Source organism: Neomonachus schauinslandi, chromosome 4 (assembly GCF_002201575.2).
Source record: "Neomonachus schauinslandi chromosome 4, ASM220157v2, whole genome shotgun sequence".
Taxonomy (NCBI): domain Eukaryota; kingdom Metazoa; phylum Chordata; class Mammalia; order Carnivora; family Phocidae; genus Neomonachus; species Neomonachus schauinslandi.
This window is the reverse complement of record NC_058406.1, coordinates 73,286,925-73,311,778: the sequence shown is the minus strand read 5'-3', so window position 1 is coordinate 73,311,778 and position 24,854 is coordinate 73,286,925. Positions and strand designations below refer to the sequence as shown.

Here is a 24,854-nt window from a genome sequence, read left to right as displayed (position 1 = left end):
TACTGTCTATGTTCTCCTCTAGGATTTTGATGGATTCCTGTCTCACATTGAGGTCTTTCAACCACTTTGAGTTTATCTTTGTGAATGGTGTTAGAGAATGGTCGAGTTTCATTCTTCTGCATGTGGCTGTCCAATTTTCCCAGCACCATTTATTGAAGAGACTGTCTTTTCTCCATTGCATGTTTTTTCCTGCTTTGTCAAAGATTATTTGACCATAGAGTTGAGGGTCCATATCTGGGCTCTTTATTCTGTTCCATTGGTCTCTATGTCTGTTTTTGTGCCAGTACCATGCTGTCTTGGTGATCACAGCTTGTAATATAGCTTGAAATCGGGCACCATGATGCCCCCAGCTTTGTTTTTCTTTTTCAACATTTCCTTGGCAATTGGGGGTCTTTTCTGATTCCATACAAATTTTAAGATTGTTTGTTCCAGCACTTTGGAAAATGTCATTGGAATCTTGATCGGGAAGGCATTGAAGGTATAGATTGCTCTGGGTAGCATAGACATTTTAACAGTGTTTATTCTTTCAATCCATGAGCATGGAATATTTTTCCATCTTTTTGTGCCTTCTTCAATTTCTTTCATGAGTGTTTTGTAGTTCCTAGAGTATAGATCCTTTACCTCTTTGGTTAGGTTTATTCCAAGGTATCTTATGGTTTTTGGTGCTATTGTAAATGGAATCGTTTCTCTAATTTCTCTTTCTACAGTTGCATTGTTAGTGTATAAGAAAGCAACTGATTTCTGTGCATTGATTTTGTATCCTGCCACATTACTGAATTGCTGTATGAGTTCTAGTAATTTGGGGGTGGAGTCTTTTGGATTTTCCACATAAAGTATCATGTCGTCTGTGAAAAGAGAGAGTTTGACTTCTTCTTTGCCAATTTGAATACCTTTTATTTCTTTTTGTTGTGATTGCTGTTGCTAGGACTTCTAGTACTATGTTGAAAAATAGTGGCGAGAGTGGGCATCCTTGACATGTTCCTGATCTTAAGGGAAAGGCTCTCAGCTTTTCCCCATTGAGGATGATATTCACTATGGGTTTTTCATAGATGAACTTTATGAACTTGAGGAATGTTCCCTCTATCCCTATACTCTGAAGAGTTTTAATCAGGAAACAATGTTGTATTTTGTCAAATGCTTTTTCTGCATCAATTGAGAGGACCGTATGGTTCTTCTCCCTCCTCTTATTAATGTGTTCTATCACATTGATTGATTTGCGAATGTTGAACCACCCTTGCATCCATGGGATAAATCCCACTTGGTCGTGGTGGATGATCCTTTTAATGTATTGTTGGATCCTATTAGCTAGGATTTTGTTGAGGATTTTGGAATCCATATTCATCAGGGATATCGGTCTCAAATTCTCCTTTTTGGTGGGGTCTTTGCCTGGTTTGGGGATTAAGGTAATGCTGGCCTCATAGAATGAGTTTGGAAGTTTTCCTTCTGTTTCTATTTTTTGAAACAGCTTCAGTAGAATAGGTATTATTTCTTCTTTGAATGTTTGGTAGAATTCCCCAGGGAATCCATCAGGCCCTGGACTCTTGTTTTTTGGGAGGTTTTTGATCACTGCTTCAATCTCGTTACTGGTTATTAGCCTATTCAGGTTGTCAATTTCTTCCTGTTTCAGTCTTGGCAACTTATAGGTTTCCAGGAAGGCCTCCATTTCATCCAGATTGCTCAGTTTATTGGCATATAGTTGTTGATAATAATTTCTAATAATTGTTTCTATTTCGTTGGTGTTAGTCGTGATCTCTCCCCTTTCATTCATAATTTTATTAATTTGGTCCTTTCTCTTTTCTTTAGGATAAGTCTGGCCAGTGGTTTATCGATCTTATTAATTCTTTCAAAGAACCAACTTCTAGTTTCGTTGATCTGATCTACTGTGTTTCTGGTTTCTAATTCATTGATTTCTGCTCTAATTTTAATTATTTCTCTTCTAATGCATGGCTTAGGCATCGTTTGTTGCTTTTTCTCTAGTTCTTTAAGGTGTGGAGTTAGTTGGTGAATTCGGGATTTTTCTATTTTTTTGAGTGAGGCTTGGATGGCTATGTATTTCCCCCTTAGGACCGCCTTTGCAGTATCCCATAGGCTTTGGACCGATGTGCTTTCGTTCTCATTGATTTCCATGAATTGTTTAAGTTCTTCTTTGATTTCCTGGTTGACCCAAACATTCTTGAGCAGAGTGGTCTTTAGCTTCCAAGTGTTTGAATTTCTGCCAAATTTTTTCTTGTGATTGAGTTCCAGTTTTAGAGCATTGTGGTCTGAGAATATGCAGGGAAAAATCTCAATCTTTTGTTACTGGTTGAGACCTGATTTGTGACCCAGTATGTGGTCTATTCTGGAGAAAGTTCCATGTGCGCTCGAGAAGAATGAGTATTCTGTTGTTTTAGGGTGAAATGTTCTGTAGATATCTATGAGGTCCATCTGGCCCAATGTATCATTCAAAGCCCTTGTTTCCTTGTTGATTTTCTGCTTAGATGATCTGTCCATTGCTGAGAGTGGAGTATTGAGGTCTCCTACAATTAATGTATTGTTATTAATATGACTCTTTATTTTGGTTAACAGTTTGCTTATGTAGATGGCTGCTCCCATGTTGGGGGCATAGATATTTACAATTGTTAGATCTTCTTGTTGGATAGACCCTTTAAGAATGATATAGTGTCCTTCTGTGTCTCTTATTACAGACTTTAGTTTAAAATCTAATTTGCCTGATATAAGAATTGCTACCCCAGCTTTCTTTTGAGGTCCGCTGGCATGGAAGATGGATCTCCATCCCTTCACTTTCAGTCTGGATGTATCTTTAGGTTCAAAATGAGTCTCTTGTAGACAGCATATGGATGGGTCCTGTCTTTTTATCCAATCTGCAACCCTGTGCCATTTTATGGGAGTGTTTAGGCCATTCATATTGAGAGTGATTATTGAAAGATATGAATTAATTGTCATCATGTTGCCTGTGAAGACGTTGTTTTTATAGATTGAGCTGTAAATTTCTGTTGTATATCACTCTTGGGGTCTTTCTCCTTTTATAGAACCCCCCTTAATATTTCTTGCAGGGCTGGCTTAGTGGTCACATATTCTTTCAGTTTCTGCCAGTCGTGGAAGCTCTGCACCTCTCCATCCATTCTAAATGACAGCCTTGCCGGGTAAAGTATTCTTGGCTGCATGTTCTTCTCATTTAGTACCCTGAATACGTCTTGCCAGGCCTTTCTGGCTTGCCAGGTCTCTGTGGATAGGTCTGACGTTATTCTGATGTTCCTCCCTCTGTACATAAGGAATCTCTTCCCCCTAACTGCCCTTAAGATGGTTTCCTTGGTTCTAAGATTTGCAAGTTTTACTATTACGTGCTGGGGTGTTGGCCTGTTTTCCTTGATCTTAGGAGGGGTCCTCTCTGCCTCTAGGACTCGAATGTTTGTTTCATTCCCCAGATTAGGGAAGTTCTCAGCTACGATTTGCTCAAATACATCTTCTAGTCCTCTCTCTCTCTCCACTCCCTCCGGGATTCCAGTTATTCTGACATTGGAACGCTTCATGGTGTCACTTATTTCTCTGATTCTATTTTCATGGATTCCAAGTTGTTTTTCCCTGGCCTCCTCTTTTCCCTTTTTATCTATTATATTGTCTTCCAGGTCACTTATTTGCTCTTCTGCCTCAGTTACCCTAGCTGTTAGATTATCTAGATTGGATTGGATCTCATTGATAGCATTTTTAAGTTCTGCCAATTCACCTTTTATTTCTGCCCTTAGAGACTCTATGTTGCCATTAATTGATTTCTCCATTCTAGCCATTGTCTTCACAATTGCTAGCCTGAATTCCATCTCCGATATCTTGGTTATATTTGCATCCATTTGTAAATCTACAGCATAAGTCATAATCTCTGAGTCTTTTCTATTTTGGGGGCTCCTCCTCCTAGTCATTCTGTTGATGGGTGTTTGAGGGAATGTATAGAGTCCAAATTATTGACCAGAACCCAAGCAAGATGCTCCTGTTTTCTTGGGACCTTAGGGTTGCTGGCCTCCTGTTTTCCCAGCCTGTCTTCTGGGGGAGGGGCCTGCCGCGCTGTTTCTCAGGCAACCCTGTTCGGGCGTTGCCCTGTGCCCCTGTGGCGGGGGATGGGCTCAGCAGGAATCAGTTTTTGGGGCTTTTGTTCTCTGGCGGCTTTCCCTGGTGGCTTTCTGCGTCTCCTCCGCGAGTCAGAGCAGAAGAGACCGTTTCCAACCCTCTGCCTCAGAGCAGAGAGATCGCAGTCTGTTCTTCAGTGAGCTCTCCAGGCCACACTGTCTCCATTTCTGTCTGTGCTGCTATAAACTGCAGCGTCCTGGGTTGTGCGCCCCTCCGCAGCGCTCCCAGTCCTGCCTCCAGGTCGGGGCCCATCTCTGCCCTTTGTGCTTCTAAAACCACCAGCCGCTCCCAGTTCCTGCGCGCGACCCTGCTGCTCTGAGATTCTGCCCCGGGGGCTGCAGTTTGCAGGCGCGACCTCCCCACTCTGGGTTTCTGCCCTGGGGTTGCCCTAAAGTCCTTTCCCCACTGCTACCGGTCTGCGAGTCTGTGCCCCGTCCGCAGGGCGCGAGGCTGTCACTCACCGGTGGTGTAGGATCCCCACGTCCAGGCACCCTCCCGCTGCCGTTTGTCCTCCGATATCTGCCCGCAGAATCACGGCTCTCCGCTTCGTACCTCAAAACCAACCACCTGTGATATTCTGTTTGTAGAGATCCAGATCTTCTTACATCTCAGGCTGGTTTCGTGGGTGCTCAGAGTGGTCTGGTAGGTATCCAGCTCAATTCCGGGACCAGTTGAAATAGGGTCCCCTACTCCTCTGCCATCTTTCCCCCTCTGGATATTGTCTTCCTGCGTCATTCAGCCTTTCTTCTTTGTCTTTTTTCTGTAACTTCTTTTTTCTGTAACAATGCTACCATTAGTTTTTACTTTACTTCAACTACATCTACTTAAATATTAATATTAAATAATGTGCCAACTATTCTAAGGGCATGAAGGAGCTTATTTTTTTACTGTCTTAGGAAATAAACCAGATTGGTGCTTCTTCTGGTGGGTTGTTAAGAAACTGAAATAAAATCAGTAAAAAAAAGTTTTGTTACTATTTAAAACACTTCCTAATTTTCACTGCTTTTTTTAAAATAGGTTCTGGACCTACCTCAATAGCTTTTGTTGCTGTTCTTTTGTTTCAAATCCCTTTGGATCTCCAGTAGATTTATAACATAGCAGACTTATATAAACAGCATTGCCACATTTTCCAAATGCTTCAATCCAGCTGTGACTAACATTTTGGGGAAGTAACTCCTATACGCTAAACTAGGAGCATTTTAAATATGTAGGGATTCTTACTCAGAAGGTCAATAAATTTTTCCTTGGACTATTAAAAAAAAAAAAAAGAAGAGTCCAACTTTTGGTTTGAACAACTGGAAGGACTGAGTGTTCTCGCTGTGGTCAAGAAGGCTCCAGGAGGAACAGGATTGAGGGAAAGTCAGGAGGTCGGTTTTGAACACATTTGAGTTTGAGATGCTCATTCACTTTCAGATGGAGATGTTGGGTAGGCAGCTAGAGAGTCAGCTTGGAGTTTAGGGAAAAGGCTAGAGATATACACCTCTGAGAATCTGTGGCTTATTGTTGATATTTAGACATGAGAGTGAATAGGAGCACCAAATATGTCAGTATTAGCAACAAGAAGAACTGATGACTTAGCCCAGAAGTTTTGCAAAATTTTACTGCAAAGTGGAATAACTCCTGAAAGAGTTTTTTCATTTGATAACTCCACCTTCTCACACACACACACACACACACACACCCCTACAAACACACACCCCTCTGCAATCTAGATTCCTTGCCCAATATTGTGCTAAGTTCTCTAAAGATCTCCATCCATGCTTGGATTTGAAGGAAACATCCTACCTAGTCCCATCTGGCTTTAGCTCTTAGTATTCACCACTGCAGACCACTCTGGTCCTCTTAAACCTTATCCTTTCTTGTTCCTGAGACACTGCACATGCATGAATAGCCTCCCACCTCCCTAGCTGCTCCTTCTCAGTCTCCTTTGCCTGTTCCTTAAATATTGGTATTTCATCTTTCTCATTAAATCACTTCATTTACTCTCTATGTGCTAGAGACTCCCAAATTTGTATCTCCAGCCTAGTCCTTTCTGTTGAATTTCAGACCCATATACCCAACACTCCATTTGTTATCTTCTATCGATGTTTCGCAGGCAAACCCTATACCCAGTCTGGTCTCCTCACTCAATTAATGGTGCCACCAATCCAGTTGCTCAAGTCAGAAAACCTAGAAGTCATTCTTAACTTTTCTCCTCACATCCAACTCCTGTATATATTATCCTAACTATCTCTTAAATCCATCACCTCTCTGCCCCCAAGTGCTACCACTTTGGTACAGGCCAATATCATCTCTCAAGTAGACTACCAGTCAGTTTCCTAACATTTCTCCCTCCCTTGCCCTTTGCAATCCATCAGCCTTATAGACCGAATATGAGCTTTCTAAAATGCAAGTGTGATCATGTTAACATTTATTAATTAAGCACAGTAAGCATATTCATGTTGCAAATCGAACAAAAAGGAATTTTCTGTCTTAGCTGAACATTTTAGGAGTAGTCTAGTTTCAGTTATAGCTTGATCCAGGATGCAGATTATAATCTGTTACCAAGCTCTGTCCTGTAGTTCTGTCCTCTCTAAGTCAGCTTTATCTTCACGTTGCCATGTTCTATGATAGTAAGTTGGTTGCAGCAGTTTCTAAGTGTCATATGGTCACACTAGCAAATCTAGCAAAAAAAGGACACTTTGTCTCTCTTAAGCTCCAGCATTGGTCATACTGTGTTATACTGGTCTATCCCTGAGCTACCTGCTGTGCCAAGGGGATTGGGTATGCTAAATATCTTAAGCCAATCCAAGGTCAACTCAATACAAACTACATTGGTTGTCAGAAGGGAAATGAAAAAGACGGAAGATGAATGAGCAAACATCTTAAGTGACTTAAAACCCTTTAATGACTCTTCATCACTCTTAATGTAAGGGCTGCTCTCCTCATCAGGGCCTGTAATGCCCTGCAAGATATGGTCTCTCCTGCTCCCTTAGTCTCATCTTTCCTGTCATTTTTTCCAACTCCCAGGTCTGGTAATACTGAGTTCATTTCAATTTCCAAATGAGTTTTTTTTTTTTTCTCTCTACCTTTTAGCACATGTCATTTTTTTGACATTCATGCTTAATTTGGGTGGTATAATGCTTAATTTTATGTGTCAACGTGGCTGCACCATGGTTTCCAGATATGTGACCAAACATTATTCTGGATGTTTCTGTAAGGGTGCTTTTAGATGAGATCAACATTTTATTTTATTTTATTTATTTTATTTATTTTTTTAAAGATTTTATTTATTTGACAGAGAGAGACACAGTGAGAGAGGGAACACAAGCAGGGGGAGTGGGAGAGGGAGAAGCAGGCTTCCTGCTGAGCAGGGAGCCCGATGCGGGGCTCGATTCCAGGACCCTGGGATCATGACCTGAGCTGAAGGCAGACGCTTAATGACTGAGCCACCCAGGCACCCGAGATCAACATTTTAATCAGTGAACTTTGAGTAAAGCAAAGGCATGCCCCTCCAAGGCATGGGTGGGCCTCATCCAATCAGTTGAGGGCCTTAGAACAAAAAACTAACCTCCCCTGAACAAGAGGGAAATCTGCCAGCAGACAGACTGCAGACCTGAACTGCAACATTGTCTTTTTGGGTCTCCAGACTGCAGGCCCACCCTGCAGATTTTGGACTTGCCAGCATCCATAATCACATGAGCCAATTTTTAAAAATAAATCTCTTTCTATATCTATCTATCCATCTATCTATCTCTCTATCTATACACACACACACGTCCATTGGTTCTGTTTTTCTGGAGAATTCTGACTAATACAGGTGGGTTAGCAAAAATAAGTTGTCTATAAATTCCCAAAGTTAGGTGAGAAGTCATACAGTCACATCATGCCATATAACAGTGAGAGATACAGACTTTGCATAGTAAGCAATGATGAATTTCAGCAGATTTTTATGGAAGAGAGGGAGGGAGTATGGAAAAATTATGGTTTGGCTAATTAAGAGCCAATTATAATCTCCTTCTCCTTTGACCACTTCTACATAGAGGTTAAAAAGCTAAGCTTTCCAGCTTCTCTTACAACTAATCAAAAGTGCCTGAGAAGAGCTTCCGTTCATGGAAAAAGATAAAAGGCAAAGTCATCCTGAGACTTTTTGTCTTTTTTGTCCTCTTCACCTTTCTAACTTCTTCCTGCCTGGAATGTAGAAGTAAGGTCTGGAGATACTGCAGCCATACTGCATTCATGCAGCAACTGGCGAGAGAGTGAAGGCCTACAGGATAAGGATGGCAGAGCAGAAAGATGAGAAGAGACTGGGACCTGAGCAGAAATTTGGAGCCACAGTACCTAACCCCAGACTTTGTAATGCATGAAACAAATAAACCTCTATTTGTTTAAGTCACTATAGTAGGGTTTTCTCTTATCTACAGATGAATGTATTACTACTTGATATAGAGAATATGGTACAAAGATCAAATTTTTCTTCTGGAAGATAAACTGACCTGATAAAAATTCCTTTAGGCAGAAAGAGATGCCAATCAGAAGTCTCCTGCTCTGAAGATTCACCAAACAAGCTCTACACACTGGTTACCTATGTACCTGTCACCACTTTCAAAAATATACAGACAGTTAATGTGGATGAGAACTAATCGCTGATTGGCAAATAAAGGTATAAAACCACACAAAAAAAATCTCCTGCTCCTGCAGGAAAAGATGGTGAGGGCCTGAAGGATTTAGTATGAGAGAAAGGCAAACAATCACAAATCTTTGTCAAATTTGTGAATTTTTCCCAACATTCTTATGATGAAAACAATTATATAATTACATAATTACCAAATATTTAAATCAAAAATTATTCCCAAATAAAGCAAGAATTCTCCTCGGTCTCAGTTGGATAAACTCAAGGGTGAAACAAAACAAAACAAAAACCTCAACCATGTTCTTGAGACATGGGAATTTCATTTTATTGCTGCTCTGAGAATACATCTAATTACTCAATCATGCCAATTAAATAGGAAGTTCACCTGCTGACAAACAGCTATCTTGGGATATAACAGAATAAATTGTAGAAATAATTGGATTTTCTAATCAATATTAACTTCATCATATTACACAGCTGCTACTTTCCTTTACATTTAGATAAAGCATTTTTTTTCTTATAATATGTAAAACTTCATATGTAGCAAAATCTCATGGATAAAAAGATGAATAATTTTGTCCTTTTGTCGGTGAGAGTGGTTATCCTGTCTGAAGCATTATTTTCACAAACTCTTTTATCCCTCTCATTAGTTAGCCATTAAAAGTATAAATATCATATTTTAGCTGAAACTGTAGAGCTGTATCTTCTAGAACAACAACTCCATTTTGTGTATGAATTTCTGAGATGATTTATTATAACATCACTTTTATAATTATTCTTAGAGCATTCTGTTGACCAATATATGCGTGAAAGAATACAAAACTCATGAAAACTGTTCAGTTTTCTAGATATTTGCAAATGTCTTATCAAGTAAAGGGCTAGTATCCCAAATCTATAAAGAACTTATCAAACTCAACACCCAAAAAACAAATAACCCAGTCAAGAAATGGGCAGAAGACATGAACAGATATTTCTTGAAAGAAGACAGAGATGGTCAACAGACACATGAAAAAATGCTCACTATCACTCATCATCAGGGAAATACAAATCAAAACCACAAGAAGATATCACCTCACACCTGTCCGAATGGCTAAAATTAAAAGTCAGGAAATGGCAGATGTTGGGGAGGATGTGGAGAAACGGGAACCCTCTTACACTGTTGGTAGAAATGCAGGCTGGTGCAGCCACTCTGGAAAACAGTATGGAGGTTCCTCAAAAGCTTGAAAATAGAGCTACCCTACGATGCACCAATTGCACAACTAGGTATTTATCCTAAGGTTACAAAAGTGCTGATTCAAAGGGGCCCATGCACCCTGATGTTTATAGCAGCACTATCAACAATAGCCAAATTATGGAAAGAGCCCAAATGTCCATTGACTGATGAATGGATAAAGAAGATGTGACATATATATTCGATTGAATATTACTCAGCCATCAAAAAGAATGAAATATTGCCATTTGCAACAATGTGGATGGAACTAGAGGGTATGATGCTAAGTGAAATAGTCAGAGAAAGACAAATATCATATGATTTCACTTATATGTGGAATTTAAGAAACAAGACAGATGAACACAGGGGAAAGGAAGGAAAAATAAGATAAAAACTGGGGTGATTGAGTGGCTGTCTGTTAAGCATCTGCCTTCAGCTTAGGTCATGATCTCAGGGTCCTGGGATTGAGCCCCACGTTGGGCTCTCCATTCAGTGGGGAGCCTGCTTCTCCCTCTCCCTCTGCCTCTCCTCCCCACCACTTGTTCTCTCCCCTCTCTCTCAAATAAATGAATAAAATCTTTAAAAAAAAATAAGATAAAAACAGAGAGGGAGGGCGCCTGGGTGGCTCAGTTGGTTAAGTGACTGCCTTCGGCTCAGGTCATGATCCTGGAGTCCCGGGATCGAGTCCCATATCGGGCTCCTTGCTCGGCGGGGGGTCTGCTTCTCCCTCTGACCCTCCCCCCTCTCATGTGCTCTCTCTCTCTCTCATTCTCTCTCTCAAAAAAATAAATAAAAAAAAAATCTTAAAAAAAAAAAAAACAGAGAGGGAGGCAAACCATAAGAGACTCTATAGCTAAGAGAACAATCTGAGGGTTCCTGGCAGGGGGGCAGGGGAAGGATGGGCTAAATGGGTGATAGGCATTAAGGAGGGCACTTGTTAGGATGAGGACTGGGTGTTATATGTAAGTGACAAATCACTAAATTCTATTCCTGAAACCAACACTACACTATATGTTAACTAACTTGAATTTAAATTTAAAAAATATTAACAGAAAAAAAAGAACATAAATACCTACCAATAGAATCAGGGCATCAAAAGGCATGGTCGAAACATTTAGATAGGTATTGTGAAATTGCCTTCCAGAAATGTTGCATTGATTTAGTGCTTATTTTCCCATGCTTGGAGAGCAGGGGTGGAGCTATCCTTTCAATATCATTTTAGACAGAAAAGCAGACCCTGATTAGAAATATTTAATTGCCCAAAAGGGAGATGGATGTAATTTCAAGCTTTTGTGTGTGTGTGTGTGTGTGTGCACATGTGTGTGTATTTGCATGTGTATATATGCACTACCTGACTTAAAAATGTTTGCAGACCACTAATTATCTTGGGGCCAGGAGCCAATTGCAACTTTGAGTTCTGTATCTTGGGACTGGGCTTCCAGAGATCAGACAGAGTCTGTTATTGATTAGCTGGATCCCTCAGCACAGAAGATTCAGAAGCCCGGAAGAAGACTCTGAGACATGCTAGTCATATCTGCAGTTTTATTTTTTTATTTTTTTTTTAAAGATTGATTATTTATTTATTTATTTATTTGAGAGAGAGAATGAGATAGAGAGCATGAGAGGAGGGAGGTTCAGAGAGAGAAGCAGACTCCCTGCCGAGCAGGGAGCCTGATGCGGGACTCGATCCTGGGACTCCAGGATCATGACCTGAGCTGAAGGCAGTCGCTTAACCAACTGAGCCACCCAGGCACCCCATATCTGCAGTTTTAGAAACAATCTTTGATACTTCAAGAAATCATTCCTAAGTGAAGGACGTGGGCCAAGGAGAGAGCCAGTGGTTAAAGACAAAACAACAACAAAGAACCAGTGGTGTTCTGAGGGCCAAATTCCATTTGCAGAAATACAAATTTTTGTTGAGTGCCTACTATATGCAAGACTCTGCTTTAGGTGCTGGAGATATAGCAGTGAACAGAACATTAAAAATCCCTGGCCTCATGGAATGTATATTTTGGGAGGATATAGATGGTAAATAAGAGAAAGAGAGAGAGAGTAAGCACAAGCAGGGGGAGTGGCAGGCAGAGGGAGAGGGAGAAGCAGGTTTCCCGCTGAGCAGAGAGCCCGACATGGGGCTCGATCCCAGGACCCTGGGATCATGACCTGAGCAGAAGGCAAACACTCAATCGACTGAGCCACTCAGGCTCCCCTTATCAGAGTACTGTAGAAGTTTAAAAGAAAACTACTACTCACTGAACATTGAATTAAAAACTGAATTAATTTCTATCAAGCTTCCTCCCTGATCCTGTAAGGAGATAACTGACAGTTAATATTTTATATTTATATATTATTAATATTTTAAGCCTAAATTCTACTTCCTAGCATGTGGAGAAACTACTGGCTTTTCTCAGTGAAAGGCTAGCTTTATTCTCAAGTGGAGGACAAACTAGCTGCCAATACTGGGTAATAAAAGATGTCACATAAATCAACAAACAAATGGAAAAGTTAAATTCAGGATCACATATGTAAGTACATTTAGCAATGGGAGATGAGCCAGGCACATTTCAGTGTAGGCAGCACACAGTCTGACAAACACAAGTATCCTTATGCAGACAGCTGATCAGAATATTTTGGAGCACAGCTGTCCCATAAAATCAAGCCCACATGATTGCTCCAGGTACACTGCTTGTTGAATCCATTCCTTGATCCTAAAGTCTGTAAATTGAATTTCTGTACATTGAGTTTCTATTAGGAACCATACTGCGTGGACTCTGATGCCAAATTGCCAGGGTTCAAATTCCAGCTCTGCCATTTACTAGCTGTGTGATTACAGGCTATTCTTAAACATCCTGTGCCTCAATTTCCCTATCTATTAGATGGGGACAAGAATAGTAACGAGCTCATAGAGTTGTTGGAAAGATTAAATGAGTTAATACATGCAAAGCCTTAAAATAGTGCCTGGCACATAGCAAGCACTCTATGGGCGTATGTTGCTATTATTAATTTCACGATTATTAATTTTTATTACTACTTCTATCTGAATTTAAAGAAAAATTTATGTCTTTATTAAAGAGTCAAAATGATAGTGAACGCCTCTACAAATATAATCTATATTTCCCAGGGCACAGGACTTTGGGTCCCCGAATACAGTCCTGCAGTATCAGTTACACAGTCGGCTTGCACAGAAGGGGGAAAAGTTTAGAGTCAGGCGTTTCTGGTTTTGAATTCTACCTCCACCACTAACTTATCGTGCGACTCTGGGCGCTTTAACTACTCAACCTCTCTAAGCCTTTAGAAGGAGAAGAATAATATCTTGCCTGATGTGATAACCAAGAAGGAGATAACTTAAGAGGAATGTGAGGTACCTAAGAGATGGCCTGAAGCATAAGGACCTCAGTTCTTGCAGTTGCATATGGGGCCCTCCGTTTACCTCTCTGGCTCCCTGCCGCCTTCAGCAAAGTCTTACTGTTCAGCCTGGTGAAACCAAACCACCACAAAGCAGGTCCAGGACAATCACCAATGGAAAACTCAGTGTGTAAAGATATCATTGGTAATACAGGAAGTATTATAATGTTATATTAAAAAAGGTTTACAAGTCCATATCTTTTGGACAGGCACACTAAAATATGTATGAGTCAAGGTGATAGATGGGATTTGTTTTTTAAATGCTTTAGGGGCGCCTGGCTGGCTCAGTTAGTGGAGCATGCAACTCTTGATTTCCGGGTCGTAAGCTCAAGCTTGACATTGGGCATGGAGCCTACTTAAAAATAAATAAAATAAAATAAAATAAAATAAAATAAAACAAAATGCTTTAGCAAGGGGAGACGTAAAGAAAAGGATACATGATACAAATGTGGCAAAATCTTGGTAATTGTTTAATCAGGAAGAGAGGTAATGAAGATTCATTACATTATACCCTCTAATTTTTAGTGTTTGGACATCTTTGTGCATGATAAAAATTTTGAAAATTTTAAAAAACCCTCACATTTCTAGAAGTAATACCTATTATATTAGGCACCAGGCACATGAGGCTTATCTAATATTCTGGGCATTTCATCCCATTTCCAAGAGTCCAAGTCAGATCTGGCCATACATTTCACTGAATCCTCCATTCTTCCTAGCCTGGCAGAATATGTCATATAATTTCTAAACAAATATTTGTCAAACCTTGCTTAGGTTAGGAAAATGTCATTTTCTCTCAATGTTTCCAAAAGTGAGGCCACAAGCTAGATTTAATGAACCTCCACCACATTATGCCGAGAAGCCAGACACAAGAGACCACATATTATATGATTCCATTTACATGAAAAGTCCAGAAAAGTGATTCCTGGAGCTGGAAGTGGAATTCACATTAACTGTCCATGGGCATGAGTGGGCTTTTTTTTTTTTTTTTTTTTAAGATTTTCTTTATTTATTTGAGAGTGAAGAGACAGAGATTGGGAGAGAGAGAGCACAAGTGGGGAGGAGAGGGAGAAGCAGGCTCCTCACTGAGCAGGGAGCCTGATGTGGGGCTTGATCTCAGGACCCTGGAATCATGAGTTGAGCTGAAGGCAGATGCTTAACCTACTGAGCCACCCAGCACCCCTGGGCATGAGTGCTCTTACTGGGATGACGGAAATATGCTAAAACTGGATTAGGGATGTATGCACAACTTGGTTAAATTACTAAAGGGGTGCTTGGCTGGCTCAACCAGTAGAGCATGTGACTCTTGATCTCGGGGTTGTGGATTCAAGCTCCACATTGGGTGTAGAAATTACTTAAAAATAAAATCTTAAAAAAAAAACCCTTTAAATTACTGAAAGTCACTGACTTCTAAACAGGTGAATTCTGTGGTATGTAACACCTCAATAAATAAAAATATATATATCTAGATGGATCACAAACTTCTCAAAAATTATTAGGTATGTAAAGCATTTTATACTTTAGAAGAACGATAACTAGCACATCAATTTTGATTTCACAGTAGCAATGTGAACTTTTAAAATAAATGTTTAAGTTAAAAAAGATGAATTAATTTAAGTAATTGATTTGAATGAATTAGTTTACTTATTTCATTCACATATTGAAGTTAAATAGAAATGATGATACTGACAAACCAGAAGTTTTGGTAAATGTTAGTCTGGGTCATTGATTCCTACATGATAAAACCCCAACTCTATGCGCGTGCGTGTGTGTGTGTGTGTGTGTGTGTCTGTGTGTGTGTTGTGTTTTTTAATCTCAGGATCAGATGTAAAGATTAAATGGGATAAATGTTGATGAAAATGCTATATAAATTGCCTATGCTGTACAAACAAAAGAAAAAAAATGACCTACCTAAATTGTTCTATTTTAATATAAAAGAAATCCTAACTAGGTTATGACAGATAAGAGACCCTCCAGGTGGGGGCAGAAGTAATTTAACAGGTTGCCCAGCTTCTTTCCTCTGGGGTTTCAACTTCTCTGATTTCTTTCTTCTGCAAACATTACTGAATGCCTACCATAAACCATTAGGTGGTAGGTCCTTATTCTTGATCTTCCAGAGGTGTCTAGTTGCCCTCCTCCTCCTCTCCCCCTTTTTCTACCAAGTCAAAGTGCTCTATCTATAAAAACTTCCTGCCCCAATGGGGTGGAGCACCCCCAAGCCCTTTTCTGGTTGCATTTGGCACAGCTGAAATGAACTGGCATTTTTGAAACTTTTCCAGATATTAAGGGAGAACCCAACTTCCCACCCCCCACCAGCCAAAGTACAGTCAAGTAGTCAGTCAAGTTTTTAAATTACGGAATTACAGATTGGAAGACTGGAAAAAGACAAAAAAAAAAAAAAAAAAAGCTCTCCCATCTCCAGCGGGATTTCAGATTTCAGTTCCTAAACTTTTGCTTCTTACACCCCTTGTTCTTTCTGAGGAAGCGAGCCTTTCCCACCTTTCAAGAAAACAATGAGGGCTCAGTGGCATTTAGGTCCCAAGCCCAAGTGAACAAAGCAGCCACTATATTCTAAGTCCTCATCCCCATAGAAACCTGGAGCACCCTCTTTCCTCTGATTCCCACAGGGTCAAGGTTGGTTTATTTTCAGCAGATTGGTGGTGGTATTGTTATTATTATTACTATTCTGACGTTAGTTTGGCTAATTAATAAATCTAGGGTCCTTTTGAGGTATCAAACATTCTACTAAGTTCTCTGTACTTCGGCTATCAGCCAAATTTGCAAAGGCCATGGAAAAAAATTAGGATAGGGCCCACATCTCCCTGCCTCAGGGGTGCAGAGTGCTCTCACAAGGTTTTGTTTCATCTCCTGCCAGTTCTAAAAGGGTATGCAAAGCAGATACTATTACCCCTTGCACAGAAAGGAGAAGGAATGTGCCTAAAAAGAAACAGCTTGCTAGCTGATGACAGAGTCCGCATTGACACCTGTTCTGGCTGACCTAAGTGAATGTCTCTCTTTATTCCAAATTCCTTAAGTGGAATCGCCCCTCTGAGCAAGTAAGATTTGCGCTCAAACTGGCCTAACTGACAGCAGGCTGGGAGGTGGGTAGTAAACCCTCGGGAATGTGGGCTTTGCCCCCACTACGAAGGCCGGGTTGTCTTTGTATTTTAACTCAGTCCAGTTGAGGGTATCTTTGGTGTAGCCCGTTTGTAGAGTTGCCTTGAGAATTTTCCTAGGTAGTTTTGTTGATTCGCTCAGCAGCAGGGCAAATCACAGAAACGGAATAGGAAAATAAAAAAACGCAAAGCACGTGGCGTACAGAATCTCACTTTTCTTGGCCTTTCTCCCGACCCGTAGCCGCGCCCTATTACGACTGCGTGGGTGGCTCGCCTATAAAAGCCCGTCTTAGAGCGTCTCGTCGCCACAATCTCTTCCTGTTCTTGGTGCGTCTGTTGTGGCTTCTAGTTGGGACCGCAGTGGCCGTGAAGATGGCGTCTACCAGCCGGTTAGTATGTCCGGCCGAGCCGGGCTAGCTAAGGGGCGGGCGGAGAGTGCCAGAGTTGTCAGGCGGCCACCGGGGCTGTCGCGTCGGGCAAAGCGCTCGGGAGGTGCGGGGAGAGGCGGCGGACTGACTGGCCGAGCCGGACAAAGGCACTTCCAGACGGCAGGGCTGTCAGGGGTGTCGCAGGGGGTACCGAGCCGTCGGCGTTACCACTCCAGCGTCCCGGCTTGTTTTCTCACCCAGGCACCACCCTGTGGGGGCCCCTGTGTCCCCAGCCCCTGGTTTCGCGTCCTTTTTGAGTATTTTAACCGTGTTTTTTCTTGTTAATTTTTTCTACGCTCGTTTTTCCAGCTGTGGCTCAGCCAGCCCACGATCCTTTCCAAAGAGCGGGAAAGGGTTAGTTCCAGGCCCTTATCGATCTGACAGCTAGAAAGTTAGGGACGTCAGCCTGATGGAAACTGATTACCATCCCAGAGGCCTTCTGAAATGGAAGCTAGGGCATTTCCGAAGAGTTGATAAGTTCCCTTCTAAGAGGTTTGTTTTTTTACAGATGTCTTCTGCATACTCCTGAAGAAAATCTTTCCCGCAGAAAATTACTTATATATGCTGGGAAGTCACTCTAATATAGTCTTTAAAATGTGATGTACTCATATCTACAGGAAATGCGTGCAGAGCCCTTAGAGGCAGCCTTTAACCCTGTGATCTGAAAAATGCTTGTAGACCCTAATTATCTCTCTCATTACCACTATGAGGTAGATATTAGTATTTTTGAATCAGTGTAAACTGAGTCATGCCAGTGTTGACTTTTCCAAGGTTAGTGTTAGAACAAAGTGTAGAATCTCTTATCTATTTCCTGTTATCACACAATTGGCCTCTAGTTAACTCATAATGTATTAAAAGTATCAACTTAGTTCTATAGCCTCTGAGAGGTAACTGGCATAATTTCACTGAACTTATTATCTATGGAATTGAGTTCCCAATGAAAGCCATTATCACAAAATAGCAAACTGAAGAAGTCCAGGTCCTTTTGTGTTAACTCCTAAGACTTACTGCTTTATGTTACTGTACTTAAAAAAAAAAAAAAAAAAAAAAAAAAGGTGTTGGTGGAGGCGGCATTAGGTAAAACAACTTGGAAACAACTCTTAAAGCCAATGACACTCTTGTTTACTGATTGTAATTCTGTGATTGAATGCTCAATCATTCTATCTGGGTGTGGCTCTGTTGGGAAAGGCTTCCTTGTAGGTAAGTGGAAAACTTCAGCTACCCAAAGACACCTAAATACGACTTATGTTCTCTTATGGCAGTAGATCTGGAAGGTCAGTGTGGTCATATTTGGGCATAGCTTTTCCGTATAATAGGACAGGAAATTGTGTTTGTAAGAAAAATTTGCAGCAGTTAAATATAGTAAGTTCATGTGATAGATTCTTTACCAAAAGAATACACTTTCCTTTGTGTGCCTTTATTTTCTTCATTTGTTAAAAAATAATCTTTGAAATAAATTTTTTCTGGACACGTCCAGGTCTTAAATATATGTGTTGTCCATCTCGAGTTTTTCTACCAGTGAGACCAAAGGTAAATGTTAGTATTTCTGCCTTTAGCTTTTTTCCCCCTGAGGAAGATGCAGTTACTAGGTTATGAAACTGCCCGGTGTTTTCACAGAGAAAAGCACAAATGTTGTCAGTTCAGATCTAAACTCCACCACTATTCTGTGATTTTAGGCTAATCATTTTCTGAGCTTAATCTTTAGAAGGGAAATAACCCTTATTTTGCAGGTCTGCTTTGAAGATTAATAATATATATGTAGCACTAGATACACAGTAGGCACCCAATAAGTGATAGCTATAAGGTGAGATTTGGATTTATCTGGCTCCTTGGGGACTCTAAATTGTTTTAATGTCATTGGTGGTTGTTTACTTCATTCTTTCCCTTTCATTTCTCTCCCTTACTTCCCCCACTACCCTACTTTTGTGGTTCCCCTTTTGTATTACTCCTGTGGGTATCCTGATTAAAGTTGACTTACTTTATTGTGATTTATTTTATTTTGGATAGGTAACACACACAAATAGTGCAAAAACAAGAAGAAAAGTGAAAAGCAGTTTTTTTCTTCCCTAGCTCTCAGCCATCTAATTCTCCCCCAAAGCAGCCATTGTAACCTGTTTCTTCATGTTTTCCTAATGATTCTGTGGTTTAACAAGCATGGTTAACAAACAGTGCTAACCTTTCTTCTTCCCCCAAAGTCTGTTGTAAACACTGTTTGCTACCTTGCTTTTTACCTTTTTGGTGAAGTTAGCACACACATTTTAAGTGCACAGTTCAGTTACAAAATGAGCACACACACATAGCTACCACCCAGGTCAAGAAATTAAATACCACTGGCATCCTGGAAGCCTCGTTTTGACCTCAGCCATTACCCCCTTTCCAAAGATAACCACATCCCAACTTCTAACACGATGGATTTGTTTTGCCCACTTTAAAGTTTATATAAATGGCCTGTGGTTTCCTCTATGTTTAGTTTCTTTTGATAGCATTTTGAGAGTTATCTTTTTTACTGAGTATAACTGTAATTCATATTTTTTTCCATTTTTGTATAAAATCCCTAGGGGCACCTGGGTGGCTCAGTCAGTTAAGCATTGAACTCTTGGTTTTGGCTCAGGTCATGATCTCCTCCCTTGTGGGATCGAGCCCTGTGTCGGGCTCTGTGCTCAATATGGAGTCTGCTTCAGATTCTCTCTCCCTCTCCCCCACACTTTTTCTCTCCTTTCTCAAATAAAATCTTTAAAAATCCCTAACTTACTCTTTTTACTTAGCGTATCTTTGAGATGTTTACATATCATTTATATACATGCACAAGATACTTTTTAATAGTGCAAAATATATTAGTCCTTATCTTTGTATGCTGTGTGCCATATGGCTGCCTCTTTGTAATTACTTTTATTCTGCTAAGAATTTCCTTTATTTCAACATAGTTTTCATAATTTATACTAATTTCTTAATTTATTTGTCATAAGGTATTAAAATATTTCCCTAATAGGAATTTATGGAATAAGTGTGACTATAAAACAAACCTCTATTCCTCCATTTTCCCAATGAAAAGATCCAAGACATGTTTTGTTTAATTTGAATATATACATTTTGGGAATGTGGGTTATTAGTTTTTCAGTGGGAATCACCTATGTTGAGAGTTAACATTCTGAATTATATTTGTTGACATTAGAAAATTTATCCAAAACCACAAATACCTGCTTACTTACTGTACGAATGGTTAATGATGTCTTTTAAATGTATATTTGTGGGGGTTTTTTGTTTTTGTTTTGTTTCTTAAAGATTTTATTTATTAGCACATGTATATGAGAGTGAGACAGTGAGAGAGAGAGAGAGAATGAGAGCAGGGGGAGAGGGAGACAGAGACTGAAACGAGGGCCTCCATCCCAAGACCCTGGGATCATGACCTGAGCCGAAGGCAGACACTTAATGGACTGAGCCACCCAGGCACCCCTAGATATATATTTGTGATGGCCATAACAACCTTGTGCTGTAGTATTTCAAGTGAACTTTTAAAGAGGGCTTATTTTCTATGATACCAAACACTTATGATTGTGAGGGAAATAACTACTAAATCTATGTTAAATATCTTTGTTGCTCTTTATTTAATTTTAATTTTAATTTTTTTAAAGTAAGCTCTATGCCCAATGTGGGGCTTGAACTCACAACCCTGAGATCAAGAGTCAGGTGCTCTCCCCACTGAGCCAGCAAGGCACCCGTCTTTGTTGCTTTTGTAAAACTGATTCTTTTGTGTCATTTAAGATTGATTTGTCTTCCCCAAACTGCTTTATTTTCAAAATAGAATAATTGAGCAAATTAGTACTATCACAAATAGATTAAAAAGTAGCTTTTGAAACCATTTCTTGAATGGTAGCAAACTCATTTTTTGGACTAAATGAAATCGTCAGGTCTTAAGTTCAGCAGAGACACATCTACCACCCTCCTCTATCTACCTGTTAGGTTCGGTGTACTATTCTAAATCTATTATTAAAATATCCAGCAAGTAGAAAAAAAAAAACAGACTTGAAATTTATTCTCTAACCAGAGAAATAAGTGGTAGGTCACACAACCAGATGATTATATGTAAATGTCACAGGTTATTATGGTAGCTACTCATGTCTATGCTAATCAAGATTTTTAAAAATCTTAGTAGCCTACCTGTTAAGAGGTAGCCTACCTGTTAAGAGAAAAAAGACTTACTTTCCATTTAGGTTTTTAAAGCCTTCCATGTCTGCAAACCTAACTGTCCTTAGAAAAAACAATTCTAATGGAATCTGTTAATTACTAGCTGGAATTAAAAGTTACCTAACTGGTTTACTTTCAAGATTTAGCTTAAGTGTATTATATATGTACAGTATTGGGAAAGTGTTCAAAATCTTTCTTTACCCCTCTTCCCCCCAAAAGACTACTTTGTTACATATTGGTTGGGAGAATATAAAAAGTTCTTTTTTTTTTTTTCCCATTTAGCTTGGATGCTCTTCCAAGAGTCACGTGTCCAAACCATCCAGATGCGATTTTAGTGGAGGACTACAGAGCTGGTGATATGATCTGTCCAGAATGTGGCCTGGTTGTAGGTGAGCAGTTATTATGGTTTTAATTGAAATCACTATTTTGGGTACTTTGCTTTTGTGTATTTCCCAAAGTTTCTTTTAATGAATACATTTTGATTTTTTTCCCTGCAGGTAATTATTTATACAACTAACAAACAAGAAGAATTAGGAAAAAAAAACAAGAGTAAAGTCAGAGATACCATATTTTATTGTCTATACAAATGTATATATTTCATAATGTGGGGTATGAAGGAACATTTAAAATTAAGACAACCAATCCAAAAGAAAAGGCCCTCAGTCCTTACTTAGTCTTCGGAGTCCTTAGTCTTTTTTTTTTTTTTTTTTTTAAGATTTTATTTACTTGAGAGAGAGCCAGAGAGAGCGCTCGAGTGAGCACAGAGAGAGAGGGAAAAGCAGACTCCCCAGAGCAGAGAGCCCAACGCAGGGCTTGATGATCTCAGGACCCCAGATCATGACCTGAGCCAAAGGCAGATGCTTCACTGACTGAGCCACCCAGGCATCCCTCCTGAGTCCTTAATCTTAAATATTTGATGGGGGTGCTGGGGTGGTGGTGGTGAAACTTGTGTATATGAAATAATGAATAAGGTGTGCCTGGATGGCTCAGTCAGTTAAGCATTCGACTCTTGGTTTTGGCTGAGGTCATGATCTCAGGGTTGTGGGATCCAGCCCCACATTAGGCTCTGTGCTCAGCGTGGAGTGTGCTTGAGATTCTCTCTCCCTATCCCTCCTCCTCTGCCCCCTCTCCCTCTCTCTGTCACTCTCAAAATAACTAAGTCTTAAAAAAAAAAAAAATGAGTAGATTTAATCTAACTTTTGTGGCTTTTAGATATTTAAACAAGATTTGTTTTAGGGTAATAAAGGTATATCTGTACTGAGTCTCATCCAAGGCCTTTCAGTTAACAGAGCCAATCACTTATACAGAATGATTTATTTATGAATTTCTGGTATAAAATTGTTGTCAAAAATACTGCTTAAAATTTTCATTTTGTTCCTACTTGCTCACTTATCCAGATATGTAGCCAAATTTTGAATAGAGATGGTCTGTTCAAAAATTATTCTTATGGTGGGGTTGTAGCTAGTACCTGAAAAAAGGAGTAATACTTAGCCATTTGAAATACTTAGAAATGAAAGTGCTAGTAGGATTATGGGACGTATAACAAAAACATTGGTGGTGATATATTATGGAATTGTCTTACTTGGAGACATCTGTAATATTCGTCCAAGTAGGCTGCTCACCTCAGACCTCCAGTGGGAGTTTTAAATCATAGAGAGTCGCTAATAGGAACTAAAATCCACTTAAAATTAATTGAATTCTACTCAGTAAGCAGTATTAATAGCTTATATATGCTGGGCACTGTTTTAAATGATTTACATATTCACTCAGTTTATCCTCAGAGAAACCTTTGAGGTGAGTACTAATATTATGTTCATGTTAGAGATGAGAAACTGAAGTTTAGTGTGGCAGTGAAGCTCCACTGTCTACATGGAGTCAAATTTCTATCCTAGATTGCCTTTCATAGTAAAATGAGTTCAATGTGAGATAGGCATACTATGACCCACCACCTATTTTATATTTGACCTGCCTGCTAAGAATGGCTTTTACATGTTTAAGTGGTTGAAGAAAATCCAAAGAATAGTAACATTTGGGGACATATGAAAATAATATCAAATTCAGATTTCAGTATCCATACATAAAGTTTTATTGGACACAGCCACACTTGCTTGGTATCTGTTGTCTATGACTGCTTTCGCACTGTGACACCAGGATTTAGTAGTTGCAGCAGAAACCAGATGTGGTGTTCTCATCACGTCATACTGCTGCCCAGTGCACTATAAATCCCAGTAATGCAGTTACAACTCCTCAGCATCTTGAGTACAAAGCCTGTCTCCATACTGCAACATTTTGTTATCATTGCATACCCATTGTGTGAAAAAGAAAAAAGGCAACTTTGAATGTCATGCTTTTAAGGTACAGTGGAGTGTGGGTTATTTTGTTATTGAATTAGATGGCAAAGCACTGTATTTATTATGCAGTGATACTATAGCTCTGCTAAAAGAATACAGTAACCTTTGACATTACCAGATAAACACTCATCATGCCAACTCAGTAAAAACAATGATCAGAAAATTTAGAAAATGTAAAGTGGGACATCTCATCATAGCAGAATTTCTTCACCAACATCAAAGAATAAAAATAAGGCTGCAGTTAAAGTAAGTTTCTGAGTGGCTTATTTGTAGCCCATGCAGGGAAAGCCATTTACCAATGATGAGTCAATTAATTCGTGCTTGATTGTGGTAGCTGAAGAAACATGTCCAGAAAAAATAAACTTATTTAAGACGATTAGCCTCTCTGCAAAAACAGTTGCTTGAAGAGTTAAGGACTTTGGGAGCAACATCAATAGTTAAAAGTCCAGGCAAATTTCAAGTACGTTTCCTGGACTCTTGATGACTAGCTAGATGTTACTGAGTTGTTTATTCAAGGTGTCAGTGCAGAGTTTTTAAGTTTGAATCATCTGCATGGAACAACTACAGGAGAAACTATTTTTAAAGAGTTACAAAAATGCTAATTCAGTACAACCTGAAGGGGAATCTGCTAAGATGTGTTACAACTGATCCTGGGAAAATGCATGTGGAAGAAGACTTAGTAGGAGAAATTTACAAAGATTGTGAAAATGTACGATTTTTAAAGCCTGTAATTCTTTGTTGTATTCATCAGCAGATACATTGTAGAAAAGGTTTGAATCTCTCACATAACTGATCAGTAACAGTATCAGTAGTGAACTTCATTCACTCTCATGGACTTAACTGTCATCACTTCAGTGAATCATTGTCAGAAATAGAAGCTGAATATCTCGACTTGCCTACCACACAGTAATTTGATAGCTTAGCAGTAGCAAAGTTTTCTTGTAATTGTTTTTGAGCTCAGGGCCAAGTTGAAATTTTTCTGAATCCAGTACTGCCTTCAGCCACTGCTGTTGAACACCGAATGGCTTTAGAAATTAGCTTTTGCTGTAGACTTGCTAATATTAATTAATTCAGCCTAGAATTGTAAGGCAAAACAGTGCCTATATGTTAAAATGGCACTGTAGTAAACTCAGTTTCACAACAACTAACATTATTTGAATCACAAACAATGTCAAATTACTTTAATGTATTTTATATACTTTCATTGCTGTCAGAAGTTAAAACAGGAACTAGGATCTTCATTCCCACACAGATCTGCAGCAAGTATATTTTCCAGACTCAAACTATATTTTAATCAGTGTTTTTCAGACCTGGATGCAAAGGAAATTTTCACATTTCAGAATCCGTTTAACTCCGCAATTAAGGAGCTCCCACCTAACCTTCAATTGGGAGTGATTAATCTACAATGTAATGACATGTTAAAAGGCAAAATAT

At 39.5% G+C, this 24,854-nt stretch overlaps 1 protein-coding gene across 2 annotated transcripts in view; it reads left to right on the top strand.

The window, feature by feature from the left end:
* The first annotated feature begins 16,072 nt into the window (after window positions 1-16,072).
* GTF2B (general transcription factor IIB) overlaps window positions 16,073-24,854 on the top strand; it is a 32,531-nt gene continuing 23,749 nt past the window's right edge. Inside the window, exons 1-3 of one of the 2 annotated variants that reach the window (XM_021690016.2) lie at window positions 16,073-16,396; window positions 16,698-16,845; window positions 21,352-21,458. In XM_021690016.2, the coding sequence (XP_021545691.1) occupies window positions 16,829-16,845; window positions 21,352-21,458 (124 nt within the window). In that variant the 5' untranslated portion in view covers window positions 16,073-16,396; window positions 16,698-16,828. Of the gene's footprint in view, window positions 16,397-16,697; window positions 16,846-21,351; window positions 21,459-24,854 lie in introns of those variants that run through there. The other variant, XM_021690017.2, reaches the window with a different exon arrangement.